Source organism: Aureobasidium melanogenum (genome assembly GCF_000721775.1).
Source record: "Aureobasidium melanogenum CBS 110374 unplaced genomic scaffold scaffold_1, whole genome shotgun sequence".
NCBI classification, from domain to species: domain Eukaryota; kingdom Fungi; phylum Ascomycota; class Dothideomycetes; order Dothideales; family Saccotheciaceae; genus Aureobasidium; species Aureobasidium melanogenum.
In genome coordinates this window covers 105,502-130,124 of record NW_024470053.1, presented here as the reverse complement: position 1 = coordinate 130,124, position 24,623 = coordinate 105,502, and the positions used below count along the sequence as shown (strand labels likewise).

General features: G+C 50.0%; 10 protein-coding genes across 10 annotated transcripts; 5 read left to right on the top strand and 5 right to left on the bottom strand.

Annotated features, from left to right (window-relative positions):
• Window positions 1-189: 189 nt before the first annotated feature.
• On the top strand, window positions 190-4,971 carry M437DRAFT_35836 (uncharacterized protein; the record flags this gene model as incomplete). Its single annotated transcript, XM_041019331.1, has 5 exons — window positions 190-1,071; window positions 1,122-1,352; window positions 1,409-2,656; window positions 2,711-3,079; window positions 3,130-4,971. The coding sequence occupies 5 exons, from the start codon at window positions 190-192 to the stop codon at window positions 4,969-4,971; spliced, it is 4,572 nt and encodes a 1,523-aa protein (XP_040884018.1).
• A 660-nt stretch (window positions 4,972-5,631) lies between these two features.
• On the bottom strand, window positions 5,632-6,388 carry M437DRAFT_79656 (guanylate kinase; the record flags this gene model as incomplete). The annotated part of the gene is made up of 4 exons (XM_041027223.1): window positions 5,632-5,886; window positions 5,946-6,148; window positions 6,205-6,315; window positions 6,379-6,388. 4 exons carry the CDS (start codon window positions 6,386-6,388, stop codon window positions 5,632-5,634), a joined length of 579 nt encoding a protein of 192 aa, XP_040884017.1.
• Window positions 6,389-6,655: 267 nt separating this feature from the next.
• M437DRAFT_79655 (uncharacterized protein) lies at window positions 6,656-7,532 on the top strand (the record flags this gene model as incomplete). Its single annotated transcript, XM_041027222.1, has 2 exons — window positions 6,656-6,681; window positions 6,740-7,532. 2 exons carry the CDS (start codon window positions 6,656-6,658, stop codon window positions 7,530-7,532), a joined length of 819 nt encoding a protein of 272 aa, XP_040884016.1.
• Window positions 7,533-7,994: 462 nt separating this feature from the next.
• M437DRAFT_79654 (uncharacterized protein) lies at window positions 7,995-8,454 on the top strand (the record flags this gene model as incomplete). The annotated part of the gene is made up of 2 exons (XM_041027221.1): window positions 7,995-8,178; window positions 8,243-8,454. The coding sequence occupies 2 exons, from the start codon at window positions 7,995-7,997 to the stop codon at window positions 8,452-8,454; spliced, it is 396 nt and encodes a 131-aa protein (XP_040884015.1).
• A 758-nt stretch (window positions 8,455-9,212) lies between these two features.
• On the bottom strand, window positions 9,213-10,475 carry M437DRAFT_79653 (N-acetylglucosamine-6-phosphate deacetylase; the record flags this gene model as incomplete). Its single annotated transcript, XM_041027220.1, has 1 exon — window positions 9,213-10,475. One exon carries the CDS (start codon window positions 10,473-10,475, stop codon window positions 9,213-9,215), a length of 1,263 nt encoding a protein of 420 aa, XP_040884014.1.
• An 828-nt stretch (window positions 10,476-11,303) lies between these two features.
• On the top strand, window positions 11,304-14,465 carry M437DRAFT_79652 (glycoside hydrolase; the record flags this gene model as incomplete). Its single annotated transcript, XM_041027219.1, has 4 exons — window positions 11,304-11,350; window positions 11,428-11,452; window positions 11,506-11,599; window positions 11,833-14,465. The coding sequence occupies 4 exons, from the start codon at window positions 11,304-11,306 to the stop codon at window positions 14,463-14,465; spliced, it is 2,799 nt and encodes a 932-aa protein (XP_040884013.1).
• Window positions 14,466-15,143: 678 nt separating this feature from the next.
• Window positions 15,144-16,574, bottom strand: M437DRAFT_37206 (p53-like transcription factor; the record flags this gene model as incomplete). The annotated part of the gene is made up of 1 exon (XM_041019587.1): window positions 15,144-16,574. A coding segment is annotated over one exon (1,431 nt), but the record flags the coding sequence as incomplete, so codon positions are not given.
• A 1,020-nt stretch (window positions 16,575-17,594) lies between these two features.
• Window positions 17,595-19,109, bottom strand: M437DRAFT_36168 (actin-like ATPase domain-containing protein; the record flags this gene model as incomplete). The annotated part of the gene is made up of 1 exon (XM_041019393.1): window positions 17,595-19,109. One exon carries the CDS (start codon window positions 19,107-19,109, stop codon window positions 17,595-17,597), a length of 1,515 nt encoding a protein of 504 aa, XP_040884011.1.
• Window positions 19,110-20,310: 1,201 nt separating this feature from the next.
• On the bottom strand, window positions 20,311-22,033 carry M437DRAFT_37406 (MFS general substrate transporter; the record flags this gene model as incomplete). Its single annotated transcript, XM_041019623.1, has 4 exons — window positions 20,311-20,957; window positions 21,149-21,434; window positions 21,484-21,764; window positions 21,817-22,033. 4 exons carry the CDS (start codon window positions 22,031-22,033, stop codon window positions 20,311-20,313), a joined length of 1,431 nt encoding a protein of 476 aa, XP_040884010.1.
• Window positions 22,034-23,089: 1,056 nt separating this feature from the next.
• M437DRAFT_38458 (glucosamine-6-phosphate isomerase) lies at window positions 23,090-24,559 on the top strand (the record flags this gene model as incomplete). Its single annotated transcript, XM_041019837.1, has 5 exons — window positions 23,090-23,153; window positions 23,203-23,351; window positions 23,422-23,967; window positions 24,017-24,358; window positions 24,416-24,559. 5 exons carry the CDS (start codon window positions 23,090-23,092, stop codon window positions 24,557-24,559), a joined length of 1,245 nt encoding a protein of 414 aa, XP_040884009.1.
• Between the last annotated feature and the right edge of the window lie 64 nt (window positions 24,560-24,623).

Here is a 24,623-nt window from a genome sequence, read left to right as displayed (position 1 = left end):
ACCGTACTCACGCGCCTTCATCGAACGCCGCCCCCACCACACACTACCAGGCGTCCTTTCCTCGATATACGCGAGCGCAACACACGACAGAATTCAGCGAGCCAACGCGACCGTATCGCGCATGTCTAGTGGCATGGGAAATGCAAACTGAGCTGACACTTGGTCAAGAGGTTGCGCGCAGTGGGCGCCATGCCAGGCTACTTTGACAACGCCCTTCCAACCGAGCAATCACTGGATCTCGGCTTTTCGGTTGTATCGCAGAAGGTTGACTTGACCGTCAACTTTGCAAAACAGTCCATCTCTGGCTCTACCGAAATCACCATCCAACCGGAAATCAAGGATCTTAAGACCATCCGATTGAACTGTCGCCAGGCTCGTATTTCAAGCGCCAACATCGAGGGCTCAAAAGTAGAATTTGCCTATTCCGACCCATACCGAAAGATCAAGCTTCCTGGGAGAACAACAGCCAACCAGCATGAATACCTCCGTAGCAAGATCGAGGGCGCTATCAAGCAATCGCCGGACCCTGAACTAGCCCTGGAAATTCCTTTGCGCGTCAAAATCAAGGAGCTGAACAATGATGCCTCTTCGGCTCTGGCTAGGGATAGCTTCAAAAGACAAGAGAGTGATTATCCTGGCCAGGCCGAGACTCCGACGACATCACATGGTCAAGAACCATTGCTAAGATATGCCCCCTTGAGAGTCACGATAGAGTTTGAGGTCACAAGTTTCCGGGATGGTCTCCATTTTGTTGGTTTCTCGGATCAAGATTCACGGTATCCACATCTTTACACCAGGAATACACTGGGACCGGGCGCCGTCTGCTCTGTCTTCCCATGCGTCGACGATGCTACAACCCGCTGCATGTGGGAAATCTCAATACGATGCCACAAAACGCTAGGCGATGCTTTCAAGAAGACACCGCAAAGGACTTCTGCCGAGGGGGATGTGGAGATGACTGGGACCGACCAGAAAGAAAAGAAGCCGCGGGACGAATACCCGATTAACCTCAGCGAAGATGAAAAGTCCTTGGACTTGAGCATTGTGTGCTCAGGTGAAATGACAGACGATGTATGCAGCCTCAAACATATTCCAGTATTGCGTTATCTGACAGATTTCAGATTCTTGACCCTCAGGATCCTACTTGGCGGACCGTCTCTTTTGCCTGCTTTACTCCGGTCGCTGCTCGTCACATCGGCTTTGCCATCGGTCCTTTTGAGCATGTTGACCTTACTGATTTTAGAGAAGTTGATGAGGACGACAAGCTTGGCCAAAACGCTATTAAAGTAGACGGCTTCTGCTTACCAGGCAGAGCGGAAGAACTACGGAACACTTGCATGCCAATGGCCAAGGTACGTATTCTCAAAACTGCCAAACCATTCTTTAACCCTTCTGACAACCAGATCAGGCGATCGATTATTTCGTCGTTGTTTACGGCTCTTTCCCATTCTCCAGCTACAAGCTCATCTTTGTTGATGACTTATTACAAGATGTGGCGCACACAGCTTCCTTGTCAATCTGTAGCACGAGACTACTGTTTCCGGACGACATTATCGAACCGCTGGATCCAAACACTCGCGTACTCGTACACGCTCTTGCGAGTCAATGGGTTGGCGTGAATGTTATTCCCAAAGAAGCTCGAGACATGTGGGCCATCACTGGTGTCTCTGGTTTCATGCGAGACACATTTATGAGGAAGCTTGCTGGTAACAACGAGTACCGCTACCAACAAAAACTTGCCTCTGAACAAGTATTCGAGCAAGATGTGGAGCGATACAGTATCCATCAACTTGGCGCTCAGCTCGACATAGATCCTTCAGAGTACGATTTCATGGCTCTCAAGTCCGCAGTGGTTCTATTCATCTTGGATCGCCGACTCACCAAAGCGAGCGGATCTTCGGGTGTTGGGCGAATCATCACCAGGTTATTGCTCAACGCCAAGACCGGCGAGCTACAGAATGGCGAACTTGCCACTGATTGGTTCCATCGTCTTTGTGAGAAGCTAGGTCATACCAAGCTCGACGCATTCTTCAAGCAGTGGGTATATGGCGCTGGTTGTCCACTGTTCAAAGTGAATCAGCGCTTCAACAAGAAAAAACTGGTCGTGGAGATGAACATCTACCAAACGCAGCGCGAGCGTAAGATCAAGCCTGACCTCCAGCCTTCGAATTTCATGAGAGAGGCGAAGGAGCAGGTCTCGGAAGTCTGGGCTCCAGAAGTTTCGGACCCTTTCACTGGACCTATGACTATTCGTATCCACGAAGCTGATGGCACACCATATGAGCATATCGTGGAAATTAAGGACACGCATACCAAGATCGAGATTCCTTACAACACAAAGTACAAGCGTCTAAAGCGATCGAAGCGTGCGAAGGAGCGAGCCATGGCTGCCAACGGCATTGATCTTGGTGGGGAAGCTGAAAACGATGTACTGCTTTACTGTCTTGGTGACGTTCTCCAATCAGAAGACGAAGTCAAAGATTGGCGCCTGGTTGATTGGGGCAAAGAAGAGGAAGATCGAATGGGCCAAGAAAGTTATGAGTGGATCCGTATGGACGCCGACTTCGAGTGGATTGGCAAGATCGATTTGATCATGCCCATCTACATGTACGTCAGTCAGTTGCAACAAGACAGAGATGTCGTGGCACAATACGAAGTAAGCAGCAACGAGCTTTGAGAGTGTTTGATAGCAGGCTAATCTTGTTCACAGTCACTACAGCACGTTCTGAAGCAGAACGCACATCCTTTGATGTCTACCATTCTCGTCAGAACACTAATGGATCGTCGATACTTCCATGGTATTCGTACGCTAGCGGCTGAGGGTCTTACCAAGTGTGCTACACCAAGCTTGAACTGGGTAGGCCAGTATCATCTCGAGAAAGCCTTCCAGGAGTTCTTCTGCTTCGCCGATTCAACCATGCCTCGTGCTAATGATTTCTCGGACCGCATGGGCTATCTGATCCAGAAAGCAATTCCAGTCGCGTTATCTCATATCAAAGATGAACGTGGCAAGGTACCAATGAGTGTGAGGAGATTCTTCGTTGACAAGCTCAAGTTCAACGATAACTCCAACAACGAGGTAAGACATATGTGCCGATGCTGATTCATCAGATGTTGACAGACAAACAGTTCTCTGATTGCTACTATGTTTCCACGCTTATGCGATGTCTCGCCGAGTCCTTGATAGCCTCTGCAGTGCCACAACAGACCTTTGCCATCAACCCCGATGACGAAGATGACTTGATGCAAGAGAATCTTGAGGATGAAAAATTCCAGAAAGAAGCCATCAACGAATTGGAACGCTATCGCCGCATTGACGAATGGATTTCTTCTTATCGAAACATTTATTCCGTCACAGCCCTCGAATGCATGCGAAAATTGCTCGAACATGGCGTAGTGAAGAACAAGAAAGTCGAAATTCTGCAGTACACACAATCTGGCAATGCCGACGAGGTCCGCCTAGCAGCATGGGATTCTCTTGTGCAACTCAAGCTTGCAAGACGACCACAGATCCTCAAATATCTGCTGTATTCGTTATGCGATGATCCCTCGCCCTACTTCAGAGACCAGCTACTACGAGTACTGGGCCAAGCTCTAGGAACGATCGCTTTGAAAAAAGAAGAAGCCGAGAAACCGGCTCCAAAGCCCATCGAAACTGGAGGTCTTGTTCTCGAACAGGAAGAACCCTTGGCTGTCCAACCATTGCCAGAGGACCTTGCTGGAAAAAGTCCACCTGAAATCGCTTTGGCCGTCCTTAAGGCTGCTCTTATAGATGACGAGACTTTCAAGGCAGCGTTATGGCATGTTATACAATCGCCGACGCTGGCCATACCTGAAGTGGTATCGTTCCTGGATATTGCAGCCCTGATCTATGATGCATCGAATGGTCTCATTGTGCGCCTCCGCCTGCCTCGCTTCTACACTGCCAAGCACCTCGGCAAAGGTAAAGTGCAATTTAAGGAGAAGGAAAGATACCGTACGGCACCAACTACAGGTCTTGGTCTTGATGAATTTGAGTTGGTGCAGCAGCATAATCTCAAGTATAACGGGCCACTATCAAAGGCCGCTAAGGATCATATTAAAACTCAAAAGCAGGAGAAACAAAGACTGGAAAGCGAACTGGCAGCAGCACAGGAGTTGCTCCAGAGACAGTTAAACGCGCAGCATCAGATCCTACCTCCGCCAGCGCCAAAGCCTGTAAATGTGCCCACCACGGCCATGTCTCCTCCGCCACTGCCTGTATCTACTCCAGGTGGCTCTATGAAAATCACCCTTAAACGCAAGCAGAGCTCAACGGCTGAGCCACGTGCGAGTAGTCCTAAGCGCCCTCATCTTGTTCAACCTGCGACAAATGGTACAGGTGGAACAATAAAGGTGGAAAAGAGCCCGAGTCTCAATCTGGGAAAGGTACATGCGCAAACACCATCGCGTACGGTGTCTGGTGCATCTGCCCCTGGATCCTCTGCACCATCGCGAAAGCCCACAGCAGGTGATAAGCCGGGCAAGTCTAAGATCGTTCGCCTGAAGATTACAAAGCAGAAACGCCTGCAGAAGATTCTTTCACAAGCACCTCAGCCCGGCTACAGACCGCAAAAACAGAAAGCTGCTATCCCTGCCAAGATCAACACATCTACTTCAGCACGGCCCAGCCCTGCATCATCAGCTCCCGGTGGTTCGCATAGCGGCAGCAACGGGGATTTCTTCGCCAGCCCTGAAGTCACCTCTGCACTCTCCACTGGCGCAAGTGTCGGTGCGTTCAGAAGCTGGAATGGCATAAGTGCGGTCAAACAGGAGACAGATTCGGCACCATTGAGCGCAATAAGTCCCATGACAACAATTCCTCCAGGAACCAGCAATGGTACTGCTACTGCTACTACTACTGGCACAATGAGTCCACGTCCCTCAGAAGGTGGCGAGGAAAAGAAGCCAAAGTTCAAGCTCAAGTTCGCCAAAAAGCCGCCCGCCCCCTAGATGGACAATTGACGGTTCCCTCTTCTCCCCGATCTTCTTCATATCATTTTCCTCTTCTTGTCTCTTTTCCTTGTTCTGTCTTTCTCTGCTAGGGGAGGTTGTGCCTTGATGCGAGAGCTTTGATTCAGCATGGCGTTGGGCGGGATTTGAGAATGGCAGCAACAAAAAGTGAACATAACCCGAGAAGAAAAGAGAGCAAGAGCGAAGGAATCACAAGAGACCCAAAATCAAAACAAAGTTTTTATTGAATTCATGGAAGCTGCTTGTGACTGTTTGTGATTGCCTTGCATCAATCCGGCTTGAGTAAATATATATGCAGTTGGTGAGTCGCTCTCGCAATTGTCTACTTAGCCCTGCAGAGATTAGATGTGACGAAGCCATCAGATGCTCTCTCCCATGTGTAGGTGTCCATTTTAATGTTCTATAAAAATACACAATAGTTTCCAGGGACGCAGGTACATTCATAGAGAAAGGTGACAATAGTAGCTCTCTCTAGACACTTCTGATTGTCGCTAGACATTCTGCATTTTTATAGCATATCAATGATAATCTGTTCGAGATTGTGCTCTCAGATTGTTTCTTTGACTCGTGTATGGACTTGGGAGTGTCTTGTATTAAATTTGTATTCTAGCATTTTTGGTATCTTATCATTATATACTTTTACTCTTCGGACACACAGAAGGCCTTGAATTCTGTCCAGGCCTTCTCGAGGTCGTCGTTGATAATGACCTTGTCGAAGACACCAGGGGTCTTTGCGAACTCGAGCTCGTTCTTGGCTTGAGCAAGACGCTGGGTGATGGCGTCCTCAGAATCGGTGGCACGGCCGCGCAGACGCGACTCGAGGATCTCGAGCGATGGTGGTTGGAGGGAGAGGTAGCGGGCGTTAAGGTCCTTCTTCTTTACTTGCTTGACACCCTGTGATTGTTTTTGTTAGGGACGCAACCGGAGAGCTAAGATCGTGAGTTGAAGCATACCTCCATCTCGATGTCCAGGATGCAAGTGCGGTCCTTCTGAGCAACATCCTTGACAGCTTGGACGCTGGTGCCGTAGTAGTTGCTGCCGAACTGAGCGTGCTCGATGAAGCCGTTCTGATCGACCAGCTTCAGGAACTCCTCCTTGGTGACAAAGTGGTACTCGACACCGTTTTGTTCTTGGCCTCTAGGTTGACGAGTAGTGTCTTGTGGATACAATCAGTCTCGGAAGCTGATCAAGGAGATGTAGTTGAGTGCGTACGAGAGATAGAGAAGCCGAAGCGGTCGGGGTATTCCTTGAGCAGACGGTTCAAGTGAGTCGACTTGCCAGAGCCAGAAGGCCCGGAGATGACGATGGGACGGTTGGCGTGTTCTGGGGAGCTTCATGTCAACCAATGGCCTTGATACTGCATGTGCGATGGCGGTGTGGACGGACCAATGGTCATTCTGGCGGTGGAATAGGTTTGCGACAAGGACTGAGTAAATCTTGCGACGAAAGAGCGACAGAACATGGAAAGAAAGAAGTTAATGGTCTAGAATGTTGATATGGCCCTTGTCGCATGTGAAATCTAGGGGCGCAATCTTATCTCTTGGCTACAACTTGCGGGGTCTTAGCCTCGTTAGCTCCTTCCTTGTCAGAGCCGCATTTTGGCTTTCGTCCAAATTCTGATGCTGATATTCGTCGTTCATACCACAATCTCAACAACCAAGAAATGGCGACGGTAGCAGGTGCAGTGCAGTATGACTTTTTGGAACCATACAGAAGACTTGCAGATACTGACTATCGTGTTCCACAGAGTATCGAGGTCAGACCTCAATGGATCACCACAATCATCTCGAGCATCATCCCCAGATCTAGATACACTGGAACGACTAGGCGCAAATCTCCAATTCGAAGTAGTCGACAATACACCTCAGGCCGTACAGACGATAGAGAATCAAGAAGACGAAGACGAGGAACTCGAGTTCCAACTATTTGCTCCCACAAGATCTACAACCGATGCCTCTACTCCTGCCCCAGTCGCTCAGAAGATTCGTATTCGCTCGCCATCAGAGGAAGTCAGAGAACCAGGAATCATCGGTTACGGACGACCCTTGAGTTACTATCATACTGGAGAGCTTGATCCCGTACGCGCTAAGGAATATAAGGTTGCTGCTGTGTCAGGTGCAGACGTACTGGCCATGTCTAAGCTACAATGTACTGGCTGCGTGTATCCTTGGAAAGTCGTTACCATCCCGTCTTCACAAGCCAAAGCAGCTCTCGCAGCTGCGGCAGCCCAGAACCCTGCAGCCGAAGTCTTTATACCAGATGTACCAAAGAAGCGTACCCGTCTGGGCAAGAAGGACAGAATAAAGAAGAGACAGAAGCTGGCTGCTATCAAGGCAAAGAAGGAGGAAGAGAGCAGGTCAAAAGAAGAAAAGGAAAGAGCTGAGCGTGAAAAGAAGGCCAGGAGAAACAGAGAGAAGAAATTCAAGAAGAGAGCCAGAGACAAGGCCAAGAAGGCTGCTGGAAAAGAAGGAGACAATGCAGACGGGAGCGATGCTGAGTCTGATGCCGAGAGCAATCCAGATGTCGAGATGGCTTCATGATTTCGGCCTGACCCTGGATTCGCACGTTAATCATACCTTCCTATTACCCTGGAGCTGCCCGTAGGATTTCTCAGTCCAACTGCACAGACCTGGATCATCTCCAACTGGCCTATCCCTGGTCCTACGAGGCAATCAATGGCCAGTCAGGCTGTGATTATTGTTCTATCTCCGAACCGAAGCTGGTAGCAAACAGCAGTGTCAAAATGCACAAAGGAGTTCACCAACTATAACTATCCATTGAGAGCAGTAGGAGTTCCCCTTCTCTACAAGCAAAAGCCATGTGTGCAGTCTCAGTTATTGCTCACTATGCTCTCAATTGGTCTTCACGTGGTGCTGCTCACTTGTACTCACTCCTTGGCACGTCTCGCCACAAACTGCCTCACTCAGCTTTGCGCACGGACTTTTTCTCAGTGTCGTGCACGGACCACAACAACCCCATCAAAACCAGCAACTGCAGACGAGATGGCCACCACCAAGATCAACCTCTCCGCACCCATCTACGGGAGCGATGGCACCGGCATTGTGCCCAACAATGCCGACGAGAGACTCGAGCCTGCTGGCGAGCTCCTCTCCGTCGTGCAGCAGGCTTTTCGTCGCCAGCTTCGCAAGGCAGGTCAACAAGGCGACGCCATGAGAGCCATGTTCGGTAAGCAACCTACACCATTTCTATTCCCCTCGTGCGTTTCGTCAACTAACGATTGTGTTCCTAGACATTGGCGAGTACGGGTCTGTCGAGTTTGTCGGTCAGATGCCAGTGGGCTACACCCACGTCAGACTTGATCCGGATGGTCGCCGCGACATCCGCATCTATGGCCATCCCTCCGGCAAATTCTTCAATTCGGCAGCCAAGTTTGTACCGCACGTCGTTTTCTTATTGCGTCTCAAGGTTGACCCCTGCGAGTGCGACCTCTGCGGGCATTGATTCAGGGGAAGGGCGGTCGGAGACCTGGGACTCGAGGGAGGAGGTGGTGGGATAGTCGTGATTCTATTGCTCGTACCAATATAATCTGAGACTTTCCAGGCATTGAAACTCTTCATGTGTACATTTGTGATATCATTGCCCCTGTTGTGTACTATGGAGGTACCTTAGACACACTTTCGAACGACAGGTAGGTCGTCAATTAGCTTGATTCGACATCCTTTCTTCCTTCCCACCAGTAAAGTTATCCTGTCGGTATACAAGATAGTCTACTATACTAGAGCTGGCACCAGGAGGAGTGTCCTGAGAGAGAAGCAACATTCAGGGGTCAAATAGCACAAGCAATGAGAGCTGTACGTGTTCCCGCACTCATTGCTAGCCAAACGTCTTTCTGTAGGAATGCAGCATAGTTTGTTCATTAGTGATAGGTCCGCTGAAAGTGTCCCTAATCATCGAAGAAGCCAGCAAACGGTACAATGGAGATTTTCGACTTGTCCTGCTCGAAGGTATCGTGAAATACCTCAAACTGGTGCGTAGCCATCTCGACCATAGGAGAAAGACCGTAAGTTTTGCACGGTCATGGACGAGAGTGTTTCCCTTGGTGTACGCGGGGATGCGGCGAGCAGATCAATGTATTGGAAGAGCGTGCGACAAGGCAATGCTGAGCTGTTCTGAATGCACCATTGGTGATCGAGCGACGAACAGATGAGGAAACAAAGAGGATGAGATACTGTATTTATATGACAGGCAAACATGTACAATCATGATCTCTCATGAACCAATCTTCCAAATTTCCACACTTGATCAACTAGCAAATGTCTTCCGTCACCATCAACTTCCTCGGACAAGACCAACAGATCAGCATCAGCATCGGCTTCCAGAGATCCCTTGACACCTTCCAACCCAAGCATCTTAGCTGGCGTGACAGTAACAGCTCTGACAGCTTCGGCGATACTGGCATTCGACCAGTTGAGAAAGTTGTTTACACAGTCTAGCAAGGTTGCACAACCACCAGCAATCTTGTCTGTGCCATCGAGTGTCAGGTTTGAGCCTTTCTTGACAATGCTGTCGCCATTTGTCCAGTTGTATGTGCCGTCTGGCAGACCAGCAAGACTCATGGCATCGGTCACTAGAATCATGCCTTCGGGGTGCGCCGCGTATGCTATCTTGACAGTGGTGGGATGTAGATGAATTCCATCTGCGATGACACCAAAGAAAGGCGTATGCGTGGAAGGATGGCCCAGGATGCCGAAAACACCTGGGTTTCTGTGGTGTAGCGGCTTCATGGCATTGAAGAGGTGTGTGATCATCTTCGCTCCAGCAGCTACAGCTGCAGATGCTTCTTCGTAGGTAGCCTCTGTGTGACCGATACTGAAGATAATGTTGTGTTTGACCACCTCTGGGATGATCGAGGTCATGTTTCCGACTTCGGGTGCGGCGGTCAATTTTTTGATGTTGGACAGGTTGTGGACACCGTAGCAGGCTTCGAGATCGGCGAACGATGTAGCGGACTGTAGGACTTCGGGGCTGTGGATGCCGTTCTTGGTCGGACTGAGGAAAGGGCCCTCGACGTGGGCGCCCAGAGACTCTGCACCTTCATCTGCGTCACGGGCTGAGCCTGATGGGCCCAGGTACGGCAATGCGCTGTGATACAGTTCTGGCTTCTGACTAGTGATCGTGGGTAGATATGATGTGAGGCCAGTCCCAATCAATCTTCTATTTAGCTCTTTCAGACCCTTACGGTAGGACACGGGATCCTCTGGTGCCTGTGAGAAGTCGAAACCAAAGGCGCCATTAAATTGTACATCGATGAAGCCGGGAGAGACGATACGGCCGCCGAGGTCAATGACTTCGTCTGGAGCTGCCTGATGCTCGTAAAAGACTTCTTGGCTGCGTAGAATGCGACCCGTGACTGAGGAGAGCCATAAGTCTTCCTCTACCAATGTATTGTTTTTGACTAGTCGGCATCCAGTCAATCGGGTGATGCCACTTCGGGGTCTTTCTGGTGACACGGCAGCTGGCATCCTGGTCTAGAAGCTGTGTCGAGACGGGAGTTACGTCGGGGATTGAATGGTGATGTGCGTGTGTTGAGCTTGCAAAGAGTATAAATCAGGAGGGAGCAATTGGGCGACTCTGCAGAAGAAATGAAGATAGATAGGAAGAATATTTCTTGACTGAAGAGAGCGAGTATTTACAACAGCGAGATCGGCAACCTACCAATGACACTGTGAATCTGCAAAGGATGCATCCCAATCTGACGGAAATTTTATGACATGATTGCAAGTACCTTGATCCACAAGTTTATGCTGGACCTATCGATTCGACAGTGCTGCAACCTTGATAATTCACTGGTCAGAGTCAATCTTCTCGATAAGGAAGTATAGCATAATGTCGCATTCGAGAGTTGCGACAGAAGCTTGAAGTAAGATAGCCGATCATTCCACGTGGGGAAGACAAGCATCTGCAATCAGTTGTCCCCTTTCGTCTGGTTGCTACATGGTGTGGTATCTGACAAGAAGAAGGAACGACAAACGACCAGATGTGGTTGCGGTCGGCTTATCGAAGCGCCTCGGCAAGCACGGACTCCCCGGCGCGTGCTTTGGCCGAATGTGGAGAAGGCGGGCACGAGGTTACATCCACTCCACCTGCAGTTGTTACTGCTTATCATTACGAGAGGGCGTTTCGTTACATACCACTCCACAGCATGAACTGCTTCTTGCGGATGCCACGCTACCTTGTCAACCTGTGAATCAGCGACCGCTACCGTATCTCGGTTCCATCGGGCAAGCCCTACGGCTTCGGGACCAAGCTTCTCGGCGCTTGCACGCATGCCATCGTAGCAGATACCGAAAATGGGGACCTCCGACGCTACTAGTGAGCTCTGGGAGGACATGGACAGGTAAGCTGTCAGAGTCGTGTGGAAGAGCATGCGATCATGCATCAAGTGCGACCTGCTAACAAAGGCGTTTCTACCAGGGCCTTAGGCCAGCTGTTCATGATGGTAAGCGTGATCGATGATATGTCCTTGGGTCAGTGATTGACAGTCGCATGCAGGGCTTCGATGGGACGGCGGTGACTCCTCAAATACGTACTCTTATACAGGAACATCATCTTGGGTCGATCCTATTGACAGCCAAGAATCTTAAGTGTAAGTATGCCATTTTGTTTGAGAGTGATTTGCGGGTAGCCACTTCCATATCTATGCATTATGTAGGGCTGCGATCGATTGTTCAGGCATAAGGAAGTAGCGGTCAGCTTCAGTAGACTTCCTTTTCTGGCCCTTCCCGAGCATATTCTCGAATCATCATCGCTTCCTAAGGTCGATCGGACAGTCATAAAGAAGACACGCATTGCCATACAGTACACTGACAACATACTCAGCTGCCGAAGACACAAGCGCTCTTGTTTACGAATTACAAAAGTGTGCTTTTGATGCAGGCCACCCGGTGCCTCTACTCATTGGCATCGACCAAGAAAATGGAGGTGTCAACTCTCTCTTCGATGACATATTCATTCGACAATACCCATCAGCTATGGGAATTGCTGCTTCAGGAGACCCTGAACTTGCATACAAAGTCGCAAAAGCCAGTGCAGAAGAAATTTCGGCATGCGGAGTGAACTGGATTATGGGACCCTGCCTGGATGTTCTCACCAACACACGAAATCAGCCGCTTGGAGTCCGCACGACTGGTGATGATCCAGTACAATGCTCTGAGTACGGAGTTGCATTCATGAAAGGCTACCAGGAAGCTGGTATCTGCACCATGGGCAAGCATTTCCCATCATACGGCAATCTTGAGTTCTTAGGCTCTTCTCTGGATGTCCCTACGATCACGGAATCTTTGGAACAGCTCAGCTTGAGCGCTTTGATACCCTTCCGCGACGCCATCAAACAAGGACTCGACTCTATCATGGTTGGAGGTTGCGCAATGTCATCAGCTGGACTCAATGTCATGCACGCTTGTCTTTCAGATCGAGTTGTAGATGGATTATTGAGGAAGGAGCTTGGCTTTGACGGAGTTGTTGTTAGCGAATGTCTTGAGATGGACTCGCTCTGTCAGAACATTGGTGTCAACGGTGGCACAGTCATGGCTGCGAATGCTGGCTGTGATATCCTTCTGCTTTGCAGATCATTCCAGCACCAATTGGAAGCCATCAACGGCTTCAAGCTTGGCTTGGAAAACTCAATGATCACCACCGACAGAGTTCGTCGGTCTCTCAACAGAGTGCTGGCAATGAAGTCAAGATGCACATCTTGGGAGAAAGCCCTAAATCCCCCAGGTGTTAGTCTCTTGTCGAGACTTCAGCCATCGCACACGAGTCTATCGACCAAGGCATACAACTCGAGTATAACCGTCGTCAGAGACCAGAATGGCTTCTTACCCCTAACAAACATCATTGAGCCGGAAGAAGAACTGCTACTTCTCACACCACTTGTAAAGCCTCTCGCTGCTTCTGCAGCTGCACGTGAAATATCATCACATACTTCTGTTGATTCGCCGGAACCACAATGGGAGCGAGGCAACCCAGGTCTGAGTGGCGAAAGAGTGTTCCGCGAGCTCGGTAGATCTCTTGCTCGCCAAAGGACTGGCAGAGTCCTCCACACCAGCTATACAGCAAACGGAGTTCGACCTCAGCACGAGAGCCTGATCAACCGAGCAAGTGCTGTCATCGTTGTCACAGCGGATGCCAATAGGAACATGTACCAGAACGGCTTCACGAAACACGTTTCGATGATTTGCAACATGCAGTATACGGCTGGCGGCGAGAAGAAGACCAAGCCTTTGATCGTTGTGGCTGTCAGTTCGCCTTACGATTTCTCTACAGATACGTCGATCGGAACATATGTCTGTACGTACGACTTCACAGAGACCGCACTGGTGTCACTTGTCAAGGTATTGCACGGCGATATCACGCCGACTGGCTCGTTGCCTGGCACAATCAGCCGTAGTGAAAAGCTTACTCAGTCAAAAACACATTGGCTAGTTGAAATCTTCAACGAAGAACGAGATGCACTGGCCTTGGATACATTGATCAAAGAGATCATCGAATGGTCATCACCAAACCAACGATCAGAGCTCAGAGGAGCAACTTCGAACTCTTTCCTCTTGCGTCAACAAAATGTTCTGGAAACGCATTTTGTCGTCCGCAATAGCAGCACATCAGCTTTGTACGGATTCTGCTCAACGTACTTTTTCAAATCTACCGGCACCGGAGCGATTGGCGCTCTCTTCGTCGACCCAGGAAGACGCAAATTATCTATTGGGCAAAGTTTGCACGATCGTGCTATCAGAACCCTGCTGCAGAGAGAAGGCATCAAGCGCTTCCAACTAGGCTCCAGGCTACCGAGCATATACCTCGGTATTCCATCTGACCACAGCTCCGAACGCAAACGTCTACGCTCGTGGTTCGCAAACGTAGGCTGGAACACTGCCCTCTCGCGCCCTGTCTGCAGCATGATCATGCGCAACCTACAATCCTGGTCTCCGCCAGAGGGGATGGCACAATCACTCCAAGGCGCTAGTGCAGAATTCGATCTCGTCAGAGGATGGGAACATTCACGAGCAATCTTCGACCACATAAAGACAAACAACCGCCAAGGACTGGCCGAAGTCTACAAGCTCGCTCTCTCAGACCCGAATTCCTGCGGCATTGTGCGTGCTATACGTCCAGAAGACGGCAGCATAGTAGGCACGGTAATCCTCTACAACGCCACATCCGCACTCGCCGAATTCATCCCCGCCCTCAAAGACGAAGGCTCAGAGTACGAAGTGTCTGTAAGTGGTGGTGTCAGTTCTCCAGTGATATCACCTTCTGCAGGCGAGTATGCAACCATTTTGCAGAGTTTAATCTTGTTGGGAGTAAAGCAAGTCAAGAAGTCAGGATGTGCAAGTTGTGTCTTGGATTATATGGACGGAGATGGTAATTTCGATGGACTCTCGGCTATGGGATTCAGTACTATGCATACGTTTGAGGAGGTCAGCTGTGATGCGGCGACGATCAAGTCGAAGTAAAGGAGAAGAGGGTGATTTCAGGAGCGACGTCAGATATAGCTATGAGTATGCATAATGGTATCTAAACAGTGTATATTCCCCCAAGAAAGTCATTCCTTTCATCACAGTTGGACCTCACAGATGCTGCAGTCTATGGCTCTCCTGTTCTGACTTGACAGAGCCCAACTCTTCCGGTCAACGCATATCCAATAAATCCAGCACATCTCAGTAGCAAAGACGAGAACAGTACTGATGATCTCCCAAAGTCACAACGGCAGATTATGAGTGTCGGAACAGGAAGATGGGCATGGTGAGGAGGTTCAATGACCTCGTTTATCCTTGACCGAGCCCGGATCGTGAATTAAATCGGATATCTCCTTTTCACTCCTTTGAGACCCATTCGTCTGCTGATTGTCATCCCGATATCAACTAGTAGTCCTCGCATGTGATTTCGGGGTGGAGACCTTAGGGCGCAAGGATAATCCTGATGGCAACTACCCAGCATCCTTTCCTAGGTGCAGGCGCAAGATGCACATTGCACATTCGTGGATCCAATTGAGCCAAACCTTGCATACCAGAGCAAATGTTCAGATCTTAGACTCGAATGCCGAGGCTAATCGACTGAGAGAATCGCTGTAGAGCTGCAAGTCTCTAGTCATGATGATATGTTTGTATGAGTACAAGCGGGATATCACTTGCTCATCCCACATCCTCACTGAAGTATCTCTTGTTTTTGAGACGACTCAATCGATCACGAGCCTTATTCTCAGGTAGAGGATTGATATGATGAACGACGTGAGGTCGGTACACAGCATCGACAGGTGGTTGCCAGTCATCCAGACTAAGAGGAAAGTACTCGTACAGCAAGTCTGCACTCTCATCTGGGCTACTTCCCACCTGTAGAGCTAGGGCAGACGGGGTACTTGCAGCGCGACCTGCTGCTCCACGCTTACCCAGATTTCCGGTTTTAGGCGGGCTCATAGAAGATTGTTTGGGTTCCTCCTCGTCAGTCAAGGACAGCTTCAGTGGCACTCGCGCTGGCGCAGGCATATTTGATGGTTGTCGTACTAGATCAGGAGTCGAGACAGCATAGTCCTTGGGTTCAGAAATCCTTGCGGTTGGTGGTATCGCAGTCATTGCGCCTTGCTGAAATGTGTTGTTGAAAAGCGCGGGCATCTGGAAGTCGGAATTGTCGAAGGCTGCAACAGCCGGAGTTTCGTTTCTGGGAACCGTGGCCATATTACTGCGAGACGGCTTCCGAGCATGAGCAGTGTCTGCTTGCGATGGTGCGCGTGGCTTTGGAGTGCTCGTAGTAGGCTTCTTCGCATGAGTGCCATTCCCGGTGAGCAGAATGTCTTTCCTGGACTGAAAGTTCCTGGGACTTCGACCTCTCACAACAATCGGATTTGATTTGGTATGGCATATTGTGACCTTGCCACCTGTTGCTAGCGTGGCCACAACTTTGAGATGAACGATGAAATGCTGTTGTAGCTCTTTTCTTCTTCCGTTGTTGGCTGTAGCGCTACGAAACTGCAAGCGTTTCCAATGAAACGGAAATGTTGCGAAATTTGAGTCTGCGTCTGAGGAATTTGATAAATCCAAGGGTATTGACGGAGGTTCTTTCTCAGCCCTTTCCTCGACAGCGGCGTTTCCGTTAGGCGGCGTCTTCCAGGGAACACAGATGATCTTTGTAGGACTTCCCTCAGCAGATTCTGTTGCCGATATGATTAGTTCTTGAGAAACGATAGAGATTTGTTCCGCCTGCTCAGTAACGATGTTGCGTAGGGCCCTCGGAACCACGACACTGCCCGAGACCTGGAAGATATTGCGACGGTAGCACATCAACTCTGTGTTCTCGGTCGGCTTGACCCAAGCTGACTTCTCGGTGAAGAAAAGTCCCAGCAGATCAGCGGTCAAGCTTACTGATACCTGGCGGAAATTATAATCGAGCAGAGCAAAGTCGTAGACGGGCGGAGTGAACTTCAAGTATTTGTGACCTTGCTCTATTGCTATCTCTTTCGCGTCTTGAGTATCTTGGGCGTCTTGAGTTCCTGTTTCGGCAACGGTATCGAAGGCTCCAACGGCATCGGAAAAGGCGTCATCGAAGGTGCTGGAGATTCGCTTGAGGGAAGGTGTGGTCTGGGGAGGTGGCAGTTGGTAGTATTCATCTCTGTGCGAGTATGGTCAGCGAACACAGTGTAGCCGACGTGAACTTGGCGAGCATAAGTACCCTGGATAGATGGTTTGCGAATCGTAGGTCGAGTATTGTTCCATAAAGTCATTTGGCATCATCATCATATTGTTGTACATGTTGTTGGAGGCGGAGGCGGTGTTATCGACAGGTTCGAAATTGGTGGCCATGTAGGTCATGGATATCGGGTCGAAACCCTCCATGATTGCGTCTGAGTATACTGTCTTTGCGAATGCGATATGATGGTCGAAGCATGTGATAATGCTCGTAGAGTCGTAGAGAGGAGGAAATAGACACGGAAGTTACGCAAGACGTCAGGGAACCTCTCGAATATGGCGACAAGTAACTAAGTCCAGTAATGGAAGTTGCGACAAGATAGAAACAGGTTGATTGAGGAAGTCGCGGTTTGCTCGTCTCCGTGTGATACGTCGGACAGCCTGCCGTGCCTGCTCTTTGCTCACTGAACTGGCCAAGCTTCAGCGTGTGTCACTCGACCTTTCCGAAATATAGCGACAGCTAGTTCCGAGCTCTGCCATGTCAGAACGTGTTATGGAAACATGGTTGGAGGGGAGAACGCATGCGACCATGATAATGCGGAGATCGGGTCCAAGGCTCGCTTTCCCCTCTCAATCAGGACGCTTCCGACAAAACGCTTCCCCAAATCACTTATCTTATCGCCCTCGGCTTAGAGATCCCGAGGGAGTACTCATGTTATATCTCAATTGCATCTGCTAAGATTGTGTGTTGATAGACTCTTTTTCTATGGATTGTGTATTAGTATTGTGAATTTCTTGCGTTCAACTGTCGCTAATGCCAAATATATCAGTCGGCTAAATGTAAAACCCTCTACCCGCATGTGATATGCAACAAATGCTCCCCATCCCTATGTCCTTGACGCCTTTAGAAAACACCGAATGCACTCTGCTTGGTTTCAAATAAAGTCCTGAGCATCGATCGTGCTATGTTTCGGATTCCGATGCAGCGGCGACAGCCGCACCGAACACCGAGCTCTCTAGAGCCATCTCGATCGAAATGGCGCCTCGACTCTGGCCGCTTATCACAGCCAGCTCATCGAGATAGTCTTGACATCTTGAGCGGAAGCCAGGGTACTTCTCCATCACTGTACCGTTGCATGCTACTGTTGCTTTCTCTCGAGGCTGACTCGCAAGCTGGGTCTCAACAGTATTTGAACAAGCCAAGAGATCTCGTTGAAGCGACCAAAGTGCGTGAACAGCTGTAGCAACCAGAGCAGCTGCACGACCAGACACAATTCGACTGACTTGCTTGACAAAATGAAGATCCCGAGAAGAAGGCATGCGGCCTGCAGGCAGGGGATGTGTAGATGCGAAGGCTTTCGCAGCGCTGCATAGAGTGGATGACGGGTCACTCTCGAAAACAGCAATCGTCCCAGTTCCCAGTGAATATGGTTCCTGAAGCTTAGCAGGCATCATACCACCGAACAGGTCAGCAGTCTCGATGGCTTCAATCAGAATGAGGCGCACCAATTCGCCTAGATATCTTCCGCTGACCCTGTATTCCAAAGGCTGGAAGTCTGGAAGATCATGGGTGGCATTGAGATACTGGTCCCATCTCGAAGCTGGAAGCACGTCCCTTCCGAACATACTGAGCTCAGTGTTGACGAGCACGTCCTTGGCAGCCGCATGCCAGCTCTCTGGGCGACTACCATATTTTTCTTGTGCTAGTGCAGACACAGGCAGATAAATAGCCGAGTTCATGCCAGTGCCCAAAATGAGTGATAGCCGAGTCGAAGGGTCTCGATAGGCTTGTGAAAGTAATGTTGCTGAAGAGTCATTAATGATTGCTTGGAGTTGGACCTGAAGACCGCGTCGCCTGCAAGAGTCCATGAGAAGCTCGTATAAATCCTGACCCTCAACACCATGAGTAGCACAAAAGCCCTTACCCATAGTAAGAATATAGCCAGTGCGCGTGGAGGTTTGTTCGATAGGAAATGACCACGACATTGCCATGGATAGGGGAACCTCAACGTCATTGTCTGAGCCAAGCACTTCTTGTATTTTGTCGGCCATCCAGTCGAAGAAAGCCTTGCCTTTCAAGTCCCGTATAGGTTCATCTATGACGAAGCTCTTCATCCTCTTGATGTCCATTCCATCTCTTGCGGAGTCTTCTCCGCCAAGGTGTACGAGAGCGATGCGAAAAGTCGAGCCGCCGACATCGAGGGCAACAAAGTCGCCGGATTCTAAGCCGGTAGGTAAAGCATAGTGAAAGGACGGCAGCATGCATATGTTTGACGATTGTAGTTTTGTGCGGAACTCGGCCTTGAGTTGTTCTGACATGGCGTGCAGGCTCCTTGGACGCAGAGGTGCCTCAAAGAGACTCTCGACGTCATGCAAGAGTTTGTCCATGCCCCTTGTGCGCGAGCTTTGTGTTTCTATGCCAAAAGCATCTTTGTTGGGCGAGGGCAGTTGCAAAGGTTGGATCAACGAGGCGAGCATGGCAGTTGGGCGGACGGCTGACGTTTCTGTCGACTTCGGCAAGTAGGAAATGACAGTATGGCGGGTTGTCGAGGTGGCTCGATTATGGTGACGGTTGCTTGCTCGATGAAAGGATGCTTATTGACCTGTCGACCAGTCACTTTTTAGATGTTGTGTTTAGTTATGTATCACGGCTGTAGGGATAAAGACGGTCCACTGCAGGCGTTTCCAAGAGCGCAGGAATTGCGACTAGCAGGAACTGAGGCAATACGAGAGCTGCCAGACGTGCGTGATGGCTCGCGTCCAGCACGGCATGGGGCATGGTCAGTCGAGTTGCAGTCGCAGTGAGATGTTTGGTTGCAGTGAGGCATGACAAGTGGATCAAAGCGGCGGGGGAATTCCCTGACGCTTCACCGTTCCATCGACCCTCTACAGTATTCGTACACACAACAGCCTATTGCGATACGCACGGCTCTAGCGATACGCCCACTCGCATTGTGTAGCCCGATACGGTTTGGTTGCACTTCTAGCCGCCAGACCATCCGCCTGTTGTAACCTCCATATCTTCACTGTTGTTTATTATTCCTACTCTTCACGGTGGTCATCACCTCCCCGCATGCTAAACTATGTAAACGCGTCAAGAATATGCACAATACCACCACGAAACTTGGCTGTCCAGACTGAAAGCGACAAGGCATCAGCTCTCTGTGATTATACCTTTGCTTCCGAGAAGATTTGTGTCTTTTGATAGTAGACATTCCGCTCTCTGCTACAGTCGGAGTTAGATGCAAGTCGCAGACAGCTCTTGTTGATGTTACATCGGTACCGTGATCGGCAGCAACCTTTGGTCCGTGATCGCTTGTCAGCCCATGCTTTTTATCCTTCCTACTCGAGCAGAGCCGTGCGGTCTTCCACCTCGCACTCCCGGCAGGATCATTGTGGCTGTCATTTTGATAAGCGTCTTCATACCGGAAGGCTCTGCCTATCGTCGTGAGTGCGTCTAATCGGATGGCGCATGCATCCTGTCCAAATGACCATTCAGCCAAGCATCTTACGTTACACTGGACAATATCTGATATTCAAGAAATCCTTTGATCATTACAAAATACTAGGTACGCTATACGAGGGAACTAGCCTCTAAATCCAATTTCGTCAAGTCATTCGCTCCACAGTTGTAAAGCAGCATTAACCGAAAGCGTCATCGAAATGACCTGCTCGTTCTTCAGACCTTCTCGGAATCATGAGCCGCAGCTTTACCATCCGCTGTGCCAATCACCTCTTCAACTGTCTCGTCCGAGAACTTCACATCTTCCTCAACACTGACGTGATCCTTGACTCTGATGAGCAGGACTGGTAGAGCACAAACCAGAGCGCCCAGCAAGAGGCCCCAACTTGAGGCAAACTCTCTCATGTACGCTAGGTTCTTTGAGTCAAGACGCCAAATGACAGCAGCTCCGGCAGACTGGATGCCCTTGTAGAAGCCGGCAAAGTTGGTGAGCTTGCGACCGTTGTTGGTCAATGAGCCCATGAACCAGTACACACAAGTCTGCCATGCGGCATCGTAGAAGCCGTAAAAGATGTACAAGAACATGGGACCAACGTAGCCCGAGTCGCTCCAATCTTTCGAAACGAACGTTTTTGCTGAAACGGTTTCACGAGTGTAGCCCGTCTGGAAGGCATATCCGCCGCCAAAGATTGCGAGTGTCAGGATCAGGATGGCAACCCAGGCGATCTTTGCTCTGACTGTTCGACGGATTTTGGAGTAGTCCAGACAGTATCCAAAGACGAATGCCCCAACAATCTGAGCAGTCCAATAGAGGGTATTATTCAAAGCTCGAGTCCTTGTGTCGAAGTATGCCAGGTTGACACCTGAATTGAAGTTACAGTTAGCAGGATCCCACAAAGCTGTACAGCAATAACATCACATCTATGCTGAGGAACCGTGTCAAAGATGGGGGGGATTGCTGTTCTGGAGGAAGGTTCATCGTCGACCACCCCACACCCCCGAAGCAACCCCCAGCAAGGTGATGGTGTTTCTGCCTTTGTATTGAGCCACTTACCATTGAACTGATAGGTATAAAACCAGTTAGAAGCGAAGAACATCGGGAAAAGACAGATGATGTATGGGTCGCTTCTGATTGTCTCCCAAAGTCCCATCAGCTCGGACTTCCAGGTGGGGTTTTTCATGAGGATGATGCGAGAGCCATCATTGCGAACAACTGATTTGGCATCTACTAGACACCAGGCCAGTGCAGCACCACATGCTGTCAAGACGATGAAGCCAATGTAGGTTCCGTCGGAGACTGTGCCACTGCTAGTGGCGTTGATGTTTTCACCGAGAGGAATCTGTCAAGGTCAGTAAGGATTGTTGACTTGAGGGGGCTACTTGGCTCACCAGACTTCCTATGACAGCACCCAGGTTGAAGATCATCCAGAACCAAGAGATGTATCTGCCCTTGGAATTCTCGGGAGGGTAAGACATCATGATAGCACCCTGAGCTGACCACAGCATACCGGCACAGCAACCAAGCAGAGCACCTGCAAAGATGTTGAAGCCTGTGTTTTGAGTGTGGCTGTAGCAGAGGAACGAAGCCACGTAAATGCAGTAGCCCAAACCACCAAAGGACAGCGACCATCTAATGCCGATGGAGTTGACGATACTACCAGCAAAGAACCCTTGTCACTTTGTCAGACATGACTCGATTGGCTCTGGGCATGTATCACTTACCGACGACAGAGAAGCAGGCGTAAAGAGCAATGTTGGCCTCATCAGCAGCTTTAGCAGACACTTGACCACCTCCGCCCATACCCGACAGAGCATTGAACATGCCAGGGCACAAGAAACAGACGAAAGCGACAATTACCAGCTGGGTGGCTGGGCTAGCATAGTGAGGTAGTGTTACGGGACCGATCTTGGTCGATCTGTACTTTCGGCCGATGGGCATGGCAACATCTGCAGTGCCATTGTCGACAGAATCGCTGGCCGATTCGATCTCGTGTAGATTCTTCTCGGTCGAAGGAGTCATGTTGACTCGGATGGGAGAAGAAAAGGCTTGGCGGTAGTAAGAGACAAACAGAAGAAAGTGTCGTGTGAGACTGAACGTAGTATAATAAGAGACAGTCAGATGCGGGGGCGGCAAGGGCTAGGTTTTCTAGGCTTGGGAGAAAGTTTCCTAGGAGAAAGCACGAGCAGGTGGTACATACGCAACTGGACGAGCTGGAAATAGCGGTGGGAGGCCGTGGTACTTTATGTCAAGTTCGTGTAACCACTGCAAGGCTGGCTCCAGTCAGGTGTGTAGGAGCGTGAATTGAGATAAGTAAGGAGGAGTAGTCTCGTGTCAGCCTTGCTGCAGATAACACCAGCGACATGGTTCGTCGCGTGCCCCAGTCTCTGATCTCCGCAGCTTGACTTTCCACGCAGACATTAGCGGTACAGCTTATCTCGCCCCAATTTTAGCCACGTCTTGGCCCGCCCCACGCCGATGTGTCCTTGCGTTCTTACGTCGGCTCCGCCGTTATCAGCCGAATGCTCCCGAATGGTCAATCAAAACTCGCGATGCAACCACAGCTTGTTGGCCGAGCTTCCCTTCATGTAACACCGTGATAGGCACACTGGTTCCACGAGGAGCGTCGTGGTACAACCTGTCAATGTCGAAGGCTGCGACTGTCTGGGGTACTGGCATCACTGTTCAAGAACCTTATCTCATCGTAAGTAGGTATCCATCAAATCCTTCTTTGCGTAGCATTCTCGTCGAGGTGACCCTTCCATGGCCTTTGGCCTGAGGATTGATGAAACCGTGACAGTCGATCAGCCAGTGATATCGGCTCAGCTTGACATGTGTGCTTGTCAAACCTGGTCTGTCGATGATGAGGTAGGTCGTTCCTGGTGTTTCTTTTGATTCAATATAATCCCATGTTCGCCTTGGTGCCCACCTCGTCTCTCCCGTAGCCCAACCCTTAGAAACACACATTGTCAAGAGCCATACTTCCTATTCACAAAGATGCGTCTTATTATCCGAGACGACAAGGACACAGCGTCCGCATTCATCGCAAGCTATATCATTGGTTCGTGGTGAATTTGTCTGGCCTGTCGCACAGATCCTAATCCTACTAGATCGTATCAAGGCCTTTGGCCCGACTCCAAGCAAGCCATTTGTGCTCGGTCTCCCCACAGGCAGTTCGCCCGAAGGTGTATACAAGAATTTGGTCAGGCATCACAAGAATGGCAACATCTCTTTCCGCGATGTCGTGACTTTCAACATGGTAAGTTCGAGACGGCACTGGTCTTGAGATCAATGGATTACTTCGAAGCTAACCTGTCTTTGACTTGCAGGACGAATATGTCGGCCTCCCTCGCGAGCACCCAGAGTCGTACCACAGCTTCATGTACCGACACTTCTTCTCTCATATTGATATACTGCCTTCGAACATCAACATTCTTAATGGCAACGCTCCTGATCTTGAGGCCGAGTGTATTGCCTACGAAGAAAAGATCAAGCGTGCAGGTGGTATCGAGCTTTTCTTGGGCGGCATTGGTCCTGATGGTCACATCGCTTTCAACGAGCCTGGGTCGAGTCTTACGTCTCGTACCAGAGTCAAGACACTTGCCTACGACACCATCGTTGCAAACTCAAGATTCTTCGGTGGCGATATTGCCAAAGTGCCTCGTATGGCGTTGACAGTTGGTGTGCAGACAGTAATGGATGCAAGAGAGGTGATCATCATCATCACTGGCTCACACAAAGCGCTGGCACTTCAGAAATGTATCGAAGGTGGTGTCAACCACATGTGGACATTATCAAGTCTGCAGATGCATCCACATGCGATGATCGTCGCAGATGACGATGCCACACTGGAGTTGCAAGTGAAAACTGTCAAGGTATGTGAGTTTCTCAGCTCAATACAGCGACATGCTAACAAGACACTAGTACTTCAAGTCTATTGAGCAGGTTGCATCGACACAAGGCTTCACACAGGTTTTGCCTGACATCAGCATCACCACTTCGAAGCGCGACTCTATCATTGAGAAGCTGGACAGCCCTCGCTCGCCCGAATCATCGTCTCCATTCGTCATCACTTCAAGCTCCACGCCGACATCTCCCACATCCATCTACAGTACAAACAAAACACTTTCTATCAATAACAAAGACGCTAGCTCGCAACGGCCAGTCACGCCTGAGCCAGTGCTCGATAGAATGGCTGATAGACTACCGCCTTCGCCATCCCCTGCCAACACCAAACTGTCTGTGAATACACCACTACAGCGACCTGTCACGCCAGAACTGAAACTGGATCGCATGTCAGACAGGCTTTCGAGGACACCTGAGATGAGAGCGGTGACCCCCGATCTGGTGCCCGATCGTATGGCGGACCGTCTAGTCAGGACGCCACAGGTTGCAGGTCAAGGTCTTGATGGCCTGGTGGTCGACGAGTTGCCTCTGAGCAATATGGGACAAAGAATTGCTGTCTGAATGTGTATATACCTGCTGCTGCATCGCTTCAAGATATGAGTGTGGATTTCTCATGCCGTCCTCG